Consider the following 19,623-nt stretch of genomic DNA (forward strand, 5'->3'; position numbering starts at 1 on the left):
GATCATAGACTGGAGAGAGTGAGAGAAATATACCCATAACCAGGGGCGGCAAAACACTTTACGCCCGAGTGGGTAGAAAGCATAGGGTGAGGGGTCCATTAGTAATGATTTTTTTCCATTTTCGCAATGCACACGCTTACATTACATTCACATTAAGTCACGTTCGTTTATGCAAATGGAATTGTGGTACATCGATGTTTTCAAATGTGTGTAGTGCGAGATAAATGCGTTGCACATCCTAATTTTTTGAAATGGTTCAAAATTTCGAGTGGGTAATTACCCACTCGATTATTTTCGAGTGGGTAGTACTACCCATACTACCCACGCTTTCCGCCGGCCCTGCCTATAACAACTCCAGGCGATGCGCTAACGCATCGACCAAGGAAACCTGCTGCAGCTCGGAGAAGGACGTCAGGAACACGAAAATGGAAGACCTCTGAGGTTGAGGCACTTCGACCGGAGAGCGAAACCGAGAACGTTGATGCAGCTGATCTAACATGAAGAATTCTGACGGCTTGTGACACCACAATACTGCGAAAACTAGAGCCAAGCAGTAGATGACGTCCAGCCTCCTGTCCGGATAAAATACCAAAAAATACGCTGAAAGCTGTGATCCTGGTATATCCAGACATGTTCAAGATGGTGCTGCAGAAGTGTTGAGATGAAGGCAACTTCTCCGAAATGTGGAAGGTACAGCAACTAGCGATGCTGCTAAAGCCGGGCAATCTCGATGGCGACGCTGAACTTCTTTTGCTTTAAACAGCCATGCATTCGTCGCGGGTATCTGCTATAACACACGCAATCAATCTATCGCCAACAATTTTCTAAAAACTGACAGCGATAAAAATACAGTGTAAACAATACACTTCTACTTAAATTTTCATGAAAAAATATCCAATGGGTTATTTACAGCGCTTTTTCCGTGATACAATTTTACGTGGTACACCCGTTTTTCTCGAAACCGCGATTTTCAAATTGGCGAACACGTTAACTCAAAAACTAATCAACGAATTGATTTGATTTTTTAATGAGTAGTCTGTCGATGAACCACAGAAAATTGAATAAAAACTTTCTCCATATTATTTTGAAGAAAAGTGAACGAATTTTACAGTAAAATATGAGATTTTTCGGTTTTCATGAAGCCACCCTAAGGTTAAAACCTCTATTATCAAAATGAAAAAAGCCATTTTCCGAAGCTCGAACTTTTTCCACCTTTTTCGGTTCATCGAGTAACTACAAGTCAAAGCTTTACAAATCTTATTGAATTTCCTGTGGCAGGCAATTTTATCAAGAGTTACCGTGTCCGAAGCGGCGCATACATAGTGAATGTATGAATAGACATTATACAAAAGATCCATTGTTGCCTTGCTTTCAAAATCATAAAATAAAATAACTGTTGGTTTGAGTACTTTACAAAAGATGTCCCCCTTAATGGACATATTATAAGTAACAGCATCTTTTTTCAACTTAAGGCTTTCGATATATTCTCCCTTTTTAACCATTTTAATTGAATCGAGCGACTAGTTTAAAAAAGATGCTTTTACTAATGATATATCAATCATTATCATAAGGCTACACTACACGCTACTGTTTTTGTTCGTTGTATACTATTGGTGTTAAAATAGGCTGAGTAAATGTAATTGATTAAAAAGTTCAGCAAATGTTTTATTCGGCTTACACAGATTATTATCGGCATTTAATCGACAAGCCATCTCAAAGCTCAGCTCCAAATCTCTGTTGGGTCGTAGTCAATGGCTGTAATAAAACCGGCATTATGATGAATAAGATCGCCCTAATGTGCGCCGTATTTGAGAGGTAGTGTGCTCTGAATACCCAAAACCATTTTTAGCACTTTCATGGAACTTCGTGAAAATTTCTCGGTACGAAAAAATGTTTCGAATTTTACAACCAACGCGGTGACGCATTAAATCTGAGAAGAATCCACTTTCCTTTTTACTATGCAATCAATTAGGGAAATGTTTAGGTGAAGTTGCCCAATATAATGTAAAAGTGATGAAAATTGTCAGGTTATAACTAACTGTGAATAATATTTAACTGTCTTTGTAATATCATAATAAGCTTTCAATAAAATGTTTTGATATATGCCGTATTATAGTAATTTTTGTAATTCATTATTAAATCAATTTCCTCGGCGTATGAGTAATCAAATATAGCATCGCTGTGGCAAAATCGTGCAATTTTAATCCACCCTAGCACCACCGACCGTGTACTGGTGAAGCCGAAGAACGGGAACGCGGTAACGTGTGTATCCAAAAACAAGTAGCCACAACGGAGGAACATACCATGAGGAGCGCACTGGGATGGATCCAGGCGGCGACATCCCGGGAATATATAAATACATCATCAATAACCAATTCACATTACAGTTTGTTTTCAAACGGTTCCGAGCCAGTGTTGCGAACGGACGTCCTCGGAGGAACGCTGTTAGCAAGTCTTGGCGGTGCCACCATAGTAAAGTCAGTTCCCAGTTCCCTCTTCCTGCTAGATACGTAGAACGCGGTGCGCAAATGTTCGCCATAGTTTAGCCTATCAGATGGTTTTGATCGATGCATGGTGGAACACCGTTGGATGAAGAATATTTTCGGTCACTTTTGCAGTTTTATGTGTATTGTAAATTTTATAGTGCTTGATGTTTTGGGAATGGTTTCATACGAAACGAAGAAAAGTGTTGGAACTATCACATCAATCGTTTACAGTATTCTAGATTGATACATGTACAGTGACGATAAGAGGATTATATGAAAAAATGAAAATTTTCGCGGATTTCTTCGTTGGACTTGTCATACTGAAACTTGTAGCAGCAGCTAGTTTGAATGAAAGTTTAGAGGATTCGGTAGTCGTAGAAGGTGGGTACATGGATTATGAACGCGTTTCTTGACTTCCCGTGTCTGATGAATGATGGTAAAAATAATTAACACAGCAAGGTGATTGCACTAGTAATGAGTATGTTTCCCGGTTTGTTATTCTCAGATAGTGACTTCAATTTCATCGATTTCGTCGCGTTATGAAAATATGATCCAAACTAACACGTTTATTGGTTGTAAATATCAATACGGTTATACCTGTTTTGTGTATTTAGTTTAAGAATATGTCTTTAACCTATAAGTAGAATACCGTGCTTTCTCGTGATTTTTTAAAGTATAGGGTAAATTAGGGAGAGATGCCGCACATTTTTAAAAATCATTTTTATCAATTGTGACAAGTTTCTAAAATACTGTGAAATGGTTTTTGTCATGAAAAAAATTCTTCGAATTTTCATGAACATTTTTTTTTTCAAAAAAAAAAGGTCATTGCGGGAGAGATGCCGTATGTACGGGTGAGACGCCGCACCGTGGTCACAAACTAAAAAATGGTGAACAAAAGTATTTTTAGCTCTCGTTGATGTCAATGCGGTCACAAAAATTAGTACCTGAAACTTTAAAGAATAAACCGAAGTAACTAATACTTAGATACATATCGCCCGTTTGAATATATAGATAAATAGACTCATAATCCTATACGTCACTATGTTAGGGCCGTTACTTTGTGGATATACCTTATTAAGAACCTATATCTTACGAAAATGTTCATTTAATGACATTGCGATGTGAAAAAAAAACTTTTTAGCTATGGATCCTCCGCCATCATGTGCGGCATCTCACCCGCAATTTCGATGCGGCATCTATTCCAATTGTAGAGGAGAGATGCCGCACGACGACATTTTCCTCTGAAATTATGGATGACTGTGCTCATGATCAGAATGCCTTCTAAAAGGTCCCAGTTATTCAACCGATACATGAAAAAAATCGAACAATTTAAATAAACGAAATTTTAATGAGGCGCTGAAAAATTTTCGACGCTTCGTGATGCAACTGGACGCACATAATTATTAATAAAATTTTCGTGAGTTGATAATGAGGTTTATAGGTTTATTTTACATCTCCAGTGCTGTAATTCTTCGAAATACAATCTCACAATACCGTATTACCGTATAAAATTGACCCCATATACGAGATATAGAGAGTGCGGCATCTCTCCTGACACGGCATCTCTCCCGAAATTACCCTATATCGATATCACACACAAATCAACTGAGGCAGAGCCTCTCAATTTTTTTTTTGAAACGCGGACCATTTCGAAATCAAGCTAGGTTGTTGCGGGCCCTCTATAATTTAAGGGGGAGATAACGGTTTCAGCGTGAAAAAAAAATACTTTCTTGCGATTTTTGTTAGAAATTTGGTTCGAGCAAATTGAATCAAACTTTTGCACATTATAATTTATCATCTCAATAACATTCTGTAATTTTTCTATGCAAAAATGTTGACAAGCGACTCGGTGACGAAATTTCATATGTATTACAAACATTAATACTGACAAGAAAAATTGTAGGCGAACGTTTGCAATTTTCCAGGATCCCTACATGTATTGGCTGTGTATGTAGGGTAATTTCGGGAGAGATGCCGCGTCAGGAGAGATGCCGCACTTTCTATATCTCGTATATAGGGTCACTTTTATAGGGTAATATGATATTGTGAGTTTGTCTTTTGAAGAGTTACAAGACTGGAGATGTAAAATAATCCTTATTATTAACTTACAAAATTTTAATAATGATTATGTGCGTCCAGTTGCATCACGGAGTGTCGAAAGTTTTTCAGTACCTTATTAAAATTTCGTTTTATTTTTAAATTGATCGATTTTTTGGTAAATCATGTATCGGTTGAGTAGCTGGGACCTTTTAGAAGGCATTCTGATCATGAGCACAGTCATCCATAATTTCAGTGGAAAATGTAGTCGTGCGGCATCTCTCCCATACAATTGGGAGAGATGCCGCATCAAAATTGCGGGTGAGATGGCGCACTCGATGGCGGAGTATACGTAGCTAAAATGTATTTTTTTTCACTTCGAAATGTTATTAAATGATCATTTGCGTCAGGTATAGATTATTAATAAGGTATATCCACAAACTAACGGACCTAAAACAGTGGCATATAGGAATATGAGTCTATTTATTTATATATTTGAACGGGAGATATGTATCTAAGTATTAGTTACTTCGGTTTATTCTTTAAAGTTTCAGTTACTAATTTTAGTAAACGCATTGATTTGTAGTGATGTCAATTTTGGGAAAAAATGAAAATTTCGACGAATTGATGCTTTTTAAAATGAATCTTTCAAGAACAAACCAAAGTTATATAAATACATTGTTGGAAGAAACAACCAAAAACTGCTTTTAAGGAACCCCTACCAATATATCGCTCGTACAAACATATAAATAAACTGTACCCTTAATTAAGTTACTCCAACTAAACCGTTACACAAGGTTGCAAAAATAAAATATTTTTAAAATGTTGAATTAAAATTGTTTCTATAAATGGAAAATGAAGGTGCTGGCCGATTTATAGGTGTAATCAAACTTCACGAAACTCAGCTGAAGACCCCTAATCACAAAAACATCAATGATAGCTAAAAATACTTTTGTTCACCAATTTTCAGTTTGTGATCATGGTGCGGCATCTCACCCGCACATGCGGCACCTCTCCCGCAATGATTTTTTTTTTCAAATGTTCATGGAAATTTGATGAATTTTTTCATAAAAAAAATCATTTCACAATATTTTCGAAACTTGTCGCAATTGATAAAAATGATTTTATCAAATATTGAACGGTTAACTTCGATGCAGGATCGATTTTAAGAAATGTGCGGCATCTCTCCCCAAATTACCCTACTAGACTAGACTAGACTAAGTAGTTTTTCAATAGCAGGTAACACCGCAAATCGTGATTTTCCAGAGACGTTCTACAAAAGCTTCGTCACCAAGTAGCTTGTCGATATTTTTGCATAGAAAAATTACAGATTGTTATTGCAATGATAATTTATAATGTACAAAAGTTTTGATCAATTCTCTCGAACAAAAATTTTAAAAAAATTCATAGCAAAAGTTCTTTTTTCACGATGAAGCCCTTATCCACTCTCGATTTTGAATGCTATCAATACATTATTTTCAATCTGTTGACAAAAAATGCTTGAAAATCCAGGACACATATTCTTCTTCGTGTACTCCAGTAACTACTTCATGGTCTCCCAGAGACCCCGGATTGAGAATAGCTGAACTAAGGAGTTTCCATTAAAACTTATTTACATGTTTTTGCACAAAACTATTAATACAAAAAAATGAAATGCCCGTAAAAACCGATCCTGACTTGCTAAAGACAAACGGAAAATTTCATTTGTCATCATTTTCCTTCTACTTTCCGAAATATTATTATCGTTGTTAATCACACTAAGTTTTTGTCTCAAATCTACGCGTTCTCGAAAAAATAATACATTTTTAGCAAATATTGAATTGTATGCAATCTTTCGGTTAGCAAGTTTATATTTATAAACATCAAACTGCGCTTCCCATTGGAAGCATTGTCCCTAATCCATATTTCAAGGCATCTTTTCAAAAAAGAGCTCATGGTAATTTAACAATTTTTTTGTAAAAAGTACAGTCTTCAGGCTTACCTAACAGCGAGCAAAATAAAAAAAAACTGACATAAATCGGATTAATACAACGGGAGATAGTGCATATCAATTAGGAGTAGATTTGCTTCAATTCATTGTCATTTAATAATGCGAACATGTTTGCAAGTTTGGTCACCAAACGTGAACATTTTTCTTTCGTTTATATGAAAAAGACAAAGGTATATATACTGTTCTGACGGGAAAGAGGGACAAGTCTGTCTTTGCCATGAGACATGTTGGTAGACTTGAGCCACTCGTAGTACCTCTCCCTAAGCTCGACTCCTGCCAGCAGAAGACAAAAGATTAGTCCGTAAGATTTAAAGCCTGTTTCTAAGAACTCTGCCACTTCTATTTCTCCGATCTGTATATTTCACAACTTTACTCTCGCTTGAGTACTATGACGCTAAAATTTTCAGAACTTTTACTACTTAGTAATCTCTAGCTAATTGAATGTCGTTAAAAAGTAAAAAAAGTAAGAAATCATAAATGTTCGATCTTAGGTTGAAAATCCGTATTATTTCTAATTGAAATCAAATGACACCAATCAGTTATTTCGCATTATTTTAACGTAAAGGTGAATGCGCTATATTCCGGCGAAGTTTACGCCTACATCATGTCGCCCACGACAATAAAATCTCGAACTTGATTGTTTCCTAATTCACTGGTACTTAACATTTCACGTGTTTGATAGTGACCAGGCAGCGCAAACGGGCACCATCAACAAGGAAATGTTATAATAGAACACTGTATGAAGCATAAAGAAAGCAGTTAATTACAAACAGCAACACCTCTCGTTTCAGTTGAGGCCTTCCTTTACTATCGGTCTACCCACAAATGACTCTTATATATAGAGAATTCCATAGGTCGGGGTACCACTATGCGTAAAACGGCAGAAGATACATAGTATATATGTCGTTAAAATATAAAAAAGGAAAAAGATTGGCTCACTATAAGTCGTTAATAAAAAAGGAAAAAAAGATACATAGCAAATACATCGCGCTCCTTACCATAATGAATAACGCGGACAGGGAAGGATTAAAATTATCTTTTATGTGGTCGCCAACTACTCCACGTGGTTTCCACCTAGCGTATTCGCGTGTCTAGCCTGGTGATGCTAGCACAAGATTTCGATAGATATCAAATTGATATGAAATATTACATCCCGTTCTTGTAAATATTTACCTATTTTATGTCTGTCAGCTATGAAATAAGTAACAAGGAAGATTGAGATCACTACACGAACTCATTCTATAAGTGTCCATTTTGATATCAGTCACTGACATGTAAAGTCGTGCTTTCATCGCTATGAGGTTGGAAAAACCACGTAGGTTGCTCTCCGCATAGGGGAGAGCGACGTACGCACATGTTGAGTTTTTTCGAATCAATTGGTTCTCCAAAATTTCTTTAGTATTTAAATCAACTTTTTTTTGCTCATAATGCACCCTAAACATCAATTTTAACATTGTATGTTTCAATATTTCAAGACCGGGGACATTCCCCTATACAATACTGTTGTGAATGTTTGGTTATCCAGTGACAGCTCCCGTCCCTAAGAAGTCTCCGCTATGAAACTACTGTTTCTCGTGTCCGGCAAAATACAGCAGTTTTATTCATTGATGGCAGTAATTCGGTTGTTGGCGTGGTGCCTGTGCAAATTACTCCCCAGATTAGCATAATGATTAGTTTTGGTGGTTGACTTTTTGTCTGAAGCGGGCCGAGTATTGGAAAGTGATATTCTCTGCGGAGCTTCTCGCGTACCTGACATGAATTGAGTGGTTCGCCATTGAAAGTAATAAAACGATGTTTTTGGATTGAATTCAGAGTTAGAGACTGTTGATTTCTTAATAGCTGCATTCAAGTTCAGTACAACGGAAATACTTGTGTGATGAGTAGGTCTTAAGGTGCGATTGATTTATGTCCATTGATCTTATCTGACAACGCTGATCGTTAAATGGGCGTATGGAACTGTTTCGGACATTCCTAATAACTGGCCTTAACATAATTCGAGAAATATGAAATAAAAAAGTCCAAATTAAAAACACTACTAAAAAGGTAATAACACTCATAAACTTGGACAGGGCCCGATATATGTCCATACTTTTGATCCAAATTCGAACCAGCCGTGATTAAATGAAAATAACATCAGCGCCTGTTTGAATTCCAAACCAAAAGTAATAAGGGACTGTTTGAAAGCAAACAATGAGCGTAATTAGTTTGGGTTCGCGAGTTCTACTGCACTGTTCGTTATTTGTCTAATTTGTATTATTTGTATTTGATTTGTTTTGTTGTCGAAAAATAGAAACGTTACTGGTAAAAATATTTATTCATTATAACATACGTATGAATAATATATCATTATATTATTTATATTATTCACACCTGTTCCCAGCGAACTAGGGTTGCCACCTCTGGAGAGGCTTTGACCCGGAGATTTTCACTGATCTGGGGGGGAGTGGTGGATTTTGAGTGGAATTAGACAGAAATTTGAATTAAAGCGATTGAATTTTAGAGCACTTTAATCGCTTTTTATTACTACGTTAAAGTAAAGCTGTACATTTTTCACGTTTGAGAATGGTTTTATCGGTCTGGTATGGTATTTCACTTCCCTGACTAAGTTCCAAGAATTCAAAAGCACCAGCTACTCTCGCTGTGGAGGATAAGTCGAACGAGCATTGCTCTCCTCCACAACTAACACACACTTAATTATTTCTGTCGAATCTCAGCTTTTTTTGCATCTTTTGCCGAAATCTCAACAGCTGAGATTCAGCAAACATTATTTTTTTCTGAGTCTCAGTAAAAGTGACGTTTGAGTGCTGAGACTCGAAAAATATTTCACCGAAAATCAGCAAACTAATATCACTTTACTGAGATATCAGTTTCTAAATTTGCTGTTGGGAAATTACCGAGACGAATTGAGTGTGCGGGAAAAGGAGAGCAAAGGAGGCAGGAATTCGGCATCACATAGAAAGCACTATGACACCGCGGTTATTCAACACCAGAGGTCGCAACAAAGGGGCAAAACTTACCTCCCTAGCGAACAGCTAACGGTCGCTGCAGGAGTAGCAACAAGAATTCGTTTGATGTTGACCTAGTCAGATGGATTAGAACAAATCTGCCATACCTTGCTGCAGCTGATGATAAGTACCACTAACAATGAAGTAATTTGATAAAATTGCAGCAAAATAACTTTTTTACACAATTTTGAGCGACTTGGTGGGAAGCAACATTTCAATTGTAACATATAGCAAAATATTACTTTTCTAAATTTGTAGTAAATTTGCTTTGTTTTTCATTTGCACTGCTTTGTGAAAAAAAACAGCAATATTTGGTGAACTCATCTTCGCCTCCTTGAAAGGGTTAGTCTGGCAAAATAAATCTGAAACAGAGTAATAGTTAACTTGAACTTTTTAAATATTTTGTAAATAATCAGTTAATTCCAAAAAAATAAAATTATGCTTCTTCCCACCAAACCCGGAGAAATTGATGTAAAACCCGGAGGCCCGGAGATTGCTCCCGAAAACCGGAGTCTCCGGGTCAAACCCGGAGGGGTGGCAACCCTACAGCGAACTCTTAACCGATTTTTACAAAGTTGATTTCAAATGAAAAATATGATACTCCCATTGACTGCTATTGAATTTGATTCAGTTCTGAGTTTTGGTTACGGAGTAACAGGTTGTTTTTTACGGTCACATAAGAATTTCTCATATAAACTGGTATAATCGAAATACCTCATAGGTTAAAAATCTATTGAAATGAACATCCATTTACCCCTCCCCCTCCTTCCTCTCTCAACCCCCCTGCATTCCCTTAATCATATCCACTGACAGAAGGAGAACACATGTCAACTCAGACTCCTATCGGGTTAACTGTACTGTACTAATTGCAAATAATTGAGACACACAGCCTCCCATTGTAGTAATAAGGTTCGCTGTGGGAAATGCTGTAGGAATCATGTGGAAGGGATTCCAAAAGTGTCGCTACCGTGAGGGAAATCAGCCTGATCTCCCGACATGTCCCGCGTACAAACAGTGCTAGAAGAATCATAAGCGTTCCCTTCAGGGGCGCTCTAACCGATCTTTGCAGAAATCATGAACAAACGAAAAACCCATAATTCCTCCGTGCTCATAGTTCAAATTCTCTCCCACTCAGTTTGTCTTCACATCTCGCCCTGAGCAGAAGCTAAAAATCGTCCCGCACAAGTGAAACAGTCAATTCTACCTACAAGCCGATCGGTGCCTATCGCACAAGCAGTCCATATCATAATGCACAAACAATATTATACGATTTCGATCAACTTTAATAAAACTCGTGTTAGACCCAAGTTCAGGAAGTGGAGCAATTAGTTAAAGTTAAAATGGAGCTTAATCTCGCTGAAGTTACGTACATTCAGCTACATCATGTTAAAAACTGTGTTTAGAAGTTTAGCACAGGCAGAAAACTTCGTTGAAAAGAACAACATGCAACACGAGGTCGAGTTTAATAACACCAGATTCAAGATCCCGGTGCATATGGAAAACGACATGGTGAACGTGCGTATCCATGATTCGGCCCGGCGCACTAAGAAAGATTACATCAAACAAATCATGTCGCAATATGGAGAAGTAGAATCTATTACGAATGACACCTGGAGAAATTTTTTCAGCGGCATTCCCAACGGCGTTCGTATTGTGAGGATGCGAGTGATTAAACCAATACTTTCTTACATGACTATCGAATGCAAATCATCGAGGGCTGGCGTAACCTATAAGCAAACAACGCTAATCACATATCCCGGGCAGACCCCAACATGTCAATTCTGTAACCATACAGCCCACTACGGAAAAACATGCGCCGAAGCAGCCAGTCAAAACTCATCTACTACAGCCAACTCTAACAAGCAGCCACCGACATCTTCAGATAAACCAAAACAACGATCCAATTAACCAATAATGCGAGTACAACGACCACGACAACCGCTCCCAAACCAACAACTAGCATCGCCAATAAAGAAGAAAATACCGATGAAGACGGATTTACAACAGCGAGCCGAAAGAACAAGAAACAAATAAGAATCTCTGATCGTGAACAGCAAGAAAGCAGTACCGATGATGACATGGACTGGAACGATAGCGCGAGAGAAGGCAGACTGAATGACCCCCAAGCGGCTTCACCGCCAAGGAAAAGGCTCTCAACACTCAGCAGCAAACTGCTTCAACAAGATCTGGAAGACCGACCTTCTTAACATTTTATTTTATTTTATTTTTACTTATTGTAAAAAATTAAAAGACCCACAGCTCAGTTGTGCTAACGCATTGAGCCGTTTCAAATAAATCTTTAGATTAAAATGATGAGGGGTGTCAGTTAGAAGGCTTCGCACTTAAAGGTTTTGATTTTATGAACGTACCACCTCAAATTAAAATTGCTTAATTTTCTATCGGATTATTCTAGTTTTTCTTTAGTGCAATTAAGTTCTTCCGCTAGCTCATTTTCTAAATTACCAAACATATCTTAAATAAACAGCAGGAAATTGTTCCAGAATTTGAAAGAGAGCCTTTTGATGCTTCCATCATTATCTAGAAAATATCCTAATTGTCGATGGTTCAAAAATAGGATACTTAAATGAATCAAAAAAATTTAATATATCAAAAAATGAACTTTTTTTAATCTATTATATACAAAATTTCCTAATACCAATTATAAACAAAATTTCCTGATACCGTTAGTCAGATGCTTGTGAGTGATCTACATTAAAATGTGAATAAACTTTCTAATTAATGGACTATGCATCAAAAAAAGTATTGATATACAGTATTCAAATTCACAACAGATTCAACCCGAACGAACGATTCACCTACGTTTAAAAGGCAACTTGTGTGTGTCATTATTTATATAGTAAGATTCGTGTTAGTTATATTTCACATTCTGCAATACATGCATGCAATTATAAGTATAATTGTCATAGTAGATTAATGGAAAAAAGGTTTTAATTTATAATTATCTCGATTAAAAAAAAGTATCCCCATCCCAATAGAAAGGAAAATACTTACAGAGACAATAAATGAATAATAGTATACCTTCAAACAACATAATCAAATTCTTCTTGTTCCTTGTTCCTTTCCTTGCTTTGTTGCTTATTTAGCCTATATGTCGGTAAAATCATACCATTTTCAAACTGCAGTAAAAGCGGTAATGAGATTAAGGCTCAAGTTACCTATTTTGAGCATGTGTTAGAATTGAACGCTTGCGTAGGAAAAATTGTGTTCAGCTTTCCCACCGGATTATTCATTTAAACCTTTTCAGAACTCTAAAAGAAGAATATCAGTCGATTTATTAAATCATCACGATTTAAATCATGCAAAATAGCTGGTGAAAAAAACATCGGCTTGGCTGAATGGTGCTTTTGAAAAAGTGGCTGTGGTTTTTTCACTACGCAGTTGTGTTGCGTGCCCTGGGACAGTGTGGTGGTGTGACGAAAAATCACCGTCACTTTTTCAAAAACACCATTCCGCCCGGTCAATTGTTTTTCCATCAGCTATTTAGCATGATTTGAATCGTAATAATCTAATGAATCGACTGATTTTCTTCTTTCAGAGTTTAATGAATACTTTATTTGGATAAACCGATGACAAAGTTGAACACATTTTTCCAACGCATACTATCAAGCGTTCAATTCGTGTAGACGCTCACCGAAAGTTATTTGAACCTTAATTGGGAATGTTTTTTTTCGTGAAACGGGGAGAAAAGAACCCAAATAACCGTATCCTTTAAAAGGAACGGCCCGACAAGGTACTTTTTCCACTACCGAATTTTTAATATTGAAAAAAATTGGTACTTTTAGGCCCCACCTCAAAAAAGCAAAAAGACATAACAAATAAAGTCTCCTTTACTCAAAGTTGTTGGTTTTGGTTACGAAAATCATGATTTGGTACCAGATATTGACTTTATATACTTAGTTTTCGGGCAATATGAAAAATTGTGGAATAATGTTATTCAAAATCCGTTCAAAATTCACCATTTTCAAATACTTACATACAAAAATTATCAATTCAAAAAGCTATTTTTGTGAAGTCATTTATTAGAGTATGGTTTGAAAAACAACTTTGTTGACAAAAATGGGAAAAACACAAACATTAATTTTTTGCTATTTTGGCCAGGTTTTGGTATTAGTTACGCCACTGTGCGCCGTAACGGCCAGAAGGTGTCTCTTCATGGCCCCCCTAAAATTACTAATCAAGGAAGTACTGGTGCAAAACCGAAGCAAGTCGCTCCGGGTCTCAGAAACCTGAGCTCAGAAAAGGAGTTCCCAGCACATCTAGGAACATGAATAACCCCAAGTGTTTCCATATCTCAGCCAGATAAAGAAACCAGCGCTGGCTTAATACATTTCTCTGATATTGTGGACTGTATTTTTACAGCATTAAATATCTCAGCCCCTCGTAAAAGTATCTTGATAAGGTTTCTCCCCGCAGTGAAAACATTTTTGTTGTAGTTGACTGCGAAATGAGCCCCTTCTTTCAACAATTGTATCTTTCAATGGCTAATTCATCGAACGATGTTACGAATTTGATCACTGCTCTACAGTGGAATTGCAGAAGCATTATTCCGAAAATCGATTCTTTAAAAACGTTTATAAATTATTAGAAATGCTTACTCCAGAAATAGACCTCAACTTCCACGATTTTAATATTATTCGCTTGGATAGAGAAGACTCTTAGGGAGTAGTATTTTTGGGGATCAAAAAGTGCTATTCTTTTAATAGAATCGACCTCCCCTCGACACCAGGCATTGAAGTTGTCGCTTGCCAAACCAGAATTAAAGGTAGACCCCTTTGCATTGCTTCCACCTACATCCCCCTGGAGCCCCAGTTAGCCACCGACGGCTTGACGATATTACGGAACTCCTCCCCGCACCGAGATTAGTTTTAGATGATTTTAACTCCCACGGTACGGCATGGGGTTGCCTGCATGACGATAATCGATCTACCTCACTCCATGAGCTTTGCCGATTCGTTGATTGGCGAACGAGAAAAACATCGATGAGCACGGCCCGGTGCTTGCGAATCTGAAACAGTACTAACGAGAGCGTTGAATATTCAAACCGTTGAATATTCGATTTCGCCAAGAAGGTCTGTCCGAATTCCTCCCCGCCACAGAAGATCTACCGCGCCGCGTCCTTTCGCGATAACGCGAACGAAACACCGTTTATAATGGTGGAGTTCTCACTTGCTCTCTTATCATGTAACAATAAAGCCCAAGGGCCAGACAAAATCAAATTTAATTTGTTAAAGAATCTGGCAGACTCTGTCAAGAGATGCTTGTTGAATTTATTTTACTTGAGGGTAACATTGCCGCTCATAACTGGAGGCAAGTGAAGGTCATCGCTATCCAAAAACCAGGAAAACCAGCCTCCGAGGACAACTCGTATCGATCAATTGTAATGCTGTCCTGTATCCGAAAGTTGCTCGGGAAAATGATCTTGTTTCACCTCGATAGTTGGGTCGAAGTAAATGGCTTACTGTTAAATACACAATTTGGCTTTCACCAAGGCAAAAGGATGAATGATTGTCTTGCGTTGCTCTCAACAGAAATTCAAATGGCTTATGCTAGCAAAGAGCAGTTGGCATCGATGTTCTTGGATATAAAGGGGCCTTTGATTCAGTTTCTATCAAAATTCTTTCTTAGAAGCTGTACCAACATGGTCTTCCGCCGACTCTAAACAACTTTTTTATAATCTTGTTGTTTGAAAAACACATGTATATTTCGTATGGTTTCGATGACGGTGTGGTCTTTATTACAGGTTCCAAAGCTGTCGATTTGCAAGGACCATTGCAACATACCTAGGACAAATTGTATGCTTGAGCCCTCCAACTAGATGTCGAATTCTCCACGGAGAAAACTGAGCTAGTCGTATTTTCAAGGAAACGTGAACCAGCGCAACTACAGCTTCAATGAATGGGTCAAACTATTGCTCAGGTTTCAAACTTTCAAATATCTCGGGGTCTGGTTCGACTGTAAAGGTACCTGGGAATGTCACATAGGTATCTGAAACAGAAGTACCAACGAAGGATCAACTTTCTCCGTACAATTACCGGAGCGGTATTGTCGGTGATAGAGTACGGGAGTCTTTATTTCAGCGCCGCTCCATTCATTTCATCAAACTAGAGCGAATCCAATATTGTTGTTTGCGTGTTGTTTTGGGTTACATGCACTCGAATCATACGATGAGTCTAGAAGAGCTGGGGGGCGTTCTTCCGATAAAAAATCGATTATGGATTCCTCTCATATCGATTGCTCATCTGATACGATATCTTGAATCTGTTAGTGATTGCTAATCTCGACAGGCTTGTCGAGCTCAATTCTCAAACCCGACTTACGTCCTTGTACTTCGATTACATATTATTCGAACCGTGTCAATCTCTCTCATGCATGTGATTCAACTGTATTCTTTGAAACGTACATGAAAGACGAGATCAGTGGAATCTCGGATAACATACGTCCGCAAGTGATCCCAAGCATCTTTCATAGTAAGTTTCGAGAAGTCGACTGCAACAAGACGTTTTACATCGCCGGGTCAAGCCTCCACGGCTCCACTGGATTCGGTATATTCAATCAAAACCTCACAGCCTCATTCAACTGCTTGTGGCGACGGTTACCACGATATCGAACATATTGTCTGGGCATGCGCCGATTACTGTTCTGACAGATCTCAACTATATGATTACCTTCGGGCCCGAGGAAGATCACCCAATGTCCCTATTCGAGATGTACTGGCAAGACGCGAACTCCTCTATATTTTCCACGTATACACCTTCCTTAAAACCTGCAATATACAGATTTAAATGCCTCTTTTATTATCTTTATCATTCTCAAAAGTGCCCTCTTCCGCCTGTTCCGTACACCCACGATGGTTTGATGCTACTCCAAGGCGACTACAGCACAAACATTACATGCGCAACTCGAAGTGTTAACGATCCGCATCTGAGCCTGTAGTGTATAAGATATTGTTGGAAGAGAAATAACTTATCTAAAGCCGAAAATTATAAGAAATATCATTCCAATATTAGAATATGTGAGTAAAAAGTATGCATTCCCACCTTAATGAACCATGTATATCGGTATGAATGTGCATGCAACAGGGTAAGAACATGCAGCAGTCTCATTGATGTGTGAGTTGCTCTATATATGCCTTGTGAGAAGGAAAGGGATTGACTGGTCGACAGAAATACAAGAGTGAGTACAGCTGTGTGTGTTGCAGCGTGTCATGCAATGACCACAGAAATCGAACACACGTAAGCGAGTGTGTGGATGTATTTTGCGGCAGGCAAACCGACTGAAGAGCGAATCCGATTCAGTCTGTTGAGAACTATTGATAGGAGAAGACGCTTTGAAGCGAAAAATACTCCCGACATGGATACGACAATGGCGCAGTGGCTCCCAGTGACTAGTGCTTGAGAAAAAAAGTGAAGTAAATATGTATCCGCGTTTTAAATAGCATCATGAACTTTTGGTTTGACGTTGCAAGCTAATGAAAGCAAGAGACATTTTTTTGGTAGTTTTATTGAGCTTGATCGTGTGAGGTGGAAAGATGCATTTGGCGAGCGGAAAAAACGACAGAATATCAATGTATGACGATAAACAGTAAAACGGAATTGGTATTTTTGTTGCCTAGATGATGAATGAGAAGATGAAAATACAAATGAGAACATGTTTGTTAAAGATTTCTTGCGTTTTGACTGAATGTTGATTTGTGTTTGAAGGCACGAATCAGGGTTGAATTGTATTGTATTGTATGTATTAAATTCGTGCGAGAGGACGCGAATTATGTTTGGATTCGTGCGAGAGGACGCGAATCAGGTTTGGATTCGTGCGAGAGGACGCGAATCGGATGGAACATGATTAAATTCGTGCGAGAGGACGCGAATTATGTTTGGATTCGTGCGAGAGGACGCGAATCAGGTTTCGATTCGTGCGAGAGGACGCGAGTCGGAAGTAATATGTTTGAATTCGTGCGAGAGGACGCGAATCAGGTTTCGATTCGTGCGAGAGGACGCGAATCGGAAGAAATATGTTTGAATTCGTGCGAGAGGACGCGAATTATGGTTGGATTCGCGCGAGAGGACGCGAATCAGGTTTCGATTGGTGCGAGAGGGCGCGAATCGGATGGAATATGTTTGAATTCGTGCGAGAGGACGCGAATTAGGTTTGGATTCGTGCGAGAGGACGCGAATCGGGTGGAACATGATTGAATTCGTGCGAGAGGACGCGAATTATGTTGGGATTCGTGCGAGAGGACGCGAATCAGGTTTCGATTCGTGCGAGTGGACGCGAATCGGATGGAATATGATTGAATTCGTGCGAGAGGACGCGAATAGGTTTGGATTCGTGCGAGAGGACGCGAATCAGGTTTCGATTCGTACGAGAGGACGCGAATCGTGTGGAACATGTTTGAATTCGTGCGAGAGGACGCGAAATAGGTTTAAATTCGGGCGAGAGGACACAAATCGGGTGGAACATGATTGAATTCGTGCGAGAGGACGCGAATTATGTTGGGATTCGTGCGAGAGGACGCGAATCAGGTTTCGATTCGTGCGAGCGGACGCGAATCGGATGGAATATGATTGAATTCGTGCGAGAGGACGCGAATAGGTTTGGATTCGTGAGAGAGGACGCGAATCAGGTTTCGATTCGTGCGAGAGGACGCGAATCGTGTGGAACATGTTTGAATTCGTGCGAGAGGACGCAAAATAGGTTTAAATTCGGGCGAGAGGACACAAATCGGGTAAGATAGGTTTGAATTCGAACGAAAAGACGCGAAGTATGTTTGGTTTCGTACGAGAGGACGGATAGCAGATTAAGAATCATTTGGGAGGACGCGAATTATGTTTGGGTTCACGATCCAAATCTGGTATTTGCTTTGTTCTAACCCGTATAAATAAACACCATTCCAGAAAGCTTCGGAACCATTTCCAAACTATTCACCATATTGGGAATACGATTGATATATTCCATCATTATAATTCAAATATTAAACTACCATACTCATTTTAGTTACCATTTCCAATATCTTCCGCGTATCCTATATTGAAGAGTTGCAGACTACATTGTACTTTTGTGCCACATGTTAATATTGCACTGGTGGTCTCTGTCATTCGCATATATGTTTACCGTGTTCCAAAAACCTGGGGATTAACATGATCAAAAATCCTCGTCTTACAATATCGATACAATTGAAAAGGTGAAGGGAACCGATTTTTTCTCCAACTAACATTTTATCCATCGCTAGATCTAAAATATGCATGCCACCATAAACTGTATGGTTCTTGAATGGTATGTTGTCAAAATGTATATGGAAAAGAACATATTTTGGTATGGTGACCGTTCTTAACAACCCGTTGTTTGTATGGTCAAGAATGGAAAAACGATAATTGTTATGTCCGATATTATACCAAGCAATGGTTAATCTATTGTTGAACGAACCATATTGAAAATGGTTTTCAAATGTTTGATGCAATGGTTGGCATATGGTACCCATTTATGCGGGAAGTCATGCGAGAAGGCGCGAATGAGGTCGGAAATGTGATGCATCGTGCGAGAGGAAACGAGTTGGGTTCGAATGCTCATTACCAGGTCACGATTGTTTTTTTGTTTGTGTGCACAAGGAAGATTTCATTTATCCATGATACAAGATAATGAACTATGGGATTTAAATAGCGAACACAGAGAGCTTGTGCGCCAGACGTTCATATAGAGAACAGTGCTCAATAATACAAGACTTTCATGATATATTTTGAATTTTTCGATACCATATTTACCATTAGAGTAGAGATGAGAAAGGATGTAGTGTATAAGATATTGTTGGAAGAGAAATAACTTATCTAAAGCCGAAAATTATAAGAAATATCATTCCAATATTAGAATATGTGAGTAAAAAGTATGCATTCCCACCTTAATGAACCATGTATATCGGTATGAATGTGCATGCAACAGGGTAAGAACATGCAGCAGTCTCATTGATGTGTGAGTTGCTCTATATATGCCTTGTGAGAAGGAAAGGGATTGACTGGTCGACAGAAATACAAGAGTGAGTACAGCTGTGTGTGTTGCAGCGTGTCATGCAATGACCACAGAAATCGAACACACG

General features: G+C 38.4%; 1 protein-coding gene across 1 annotated transcript in view; it reads left to right on the plus strand.

Moving 5' to 3' along the window:
• The first annotated feature begins 2,400 nt into the window (after positions 1-2,400).
• LOC131681890 (serine protease 44-like) overlaps positions 2,401-19,623 on the plus strand; it is a 33,623-nt gene continuing 16,400 nt past the window's right edge. The window contains exon 1 of the mRNA XM_058962985.1: positions 2,401-2,867. Within this exon, the coding sequence (XP_058818968.1) occupies positions 2,768-2,867 (100 nt within the window). The 5' untranslated portion in view covers positions 2,401-2,767. The remainder of the gene's footprint in view (positions 2,868-19,623) is intronic.

Source organism: Topomyia yanbarensis, chromosome 2, assembly GCF_030247195.1.
Source record: "Topomyia yanbarensis strain Yona2022 chromosome 2, ASM3024719v1, whole genome shotgun sequence".
Lineage (NCBI taxonomy): Eukaryota > Metazoa > Arthropoda > Insecta > Diptera > Culicidae > Topomyia > Topomyia yanbarensis.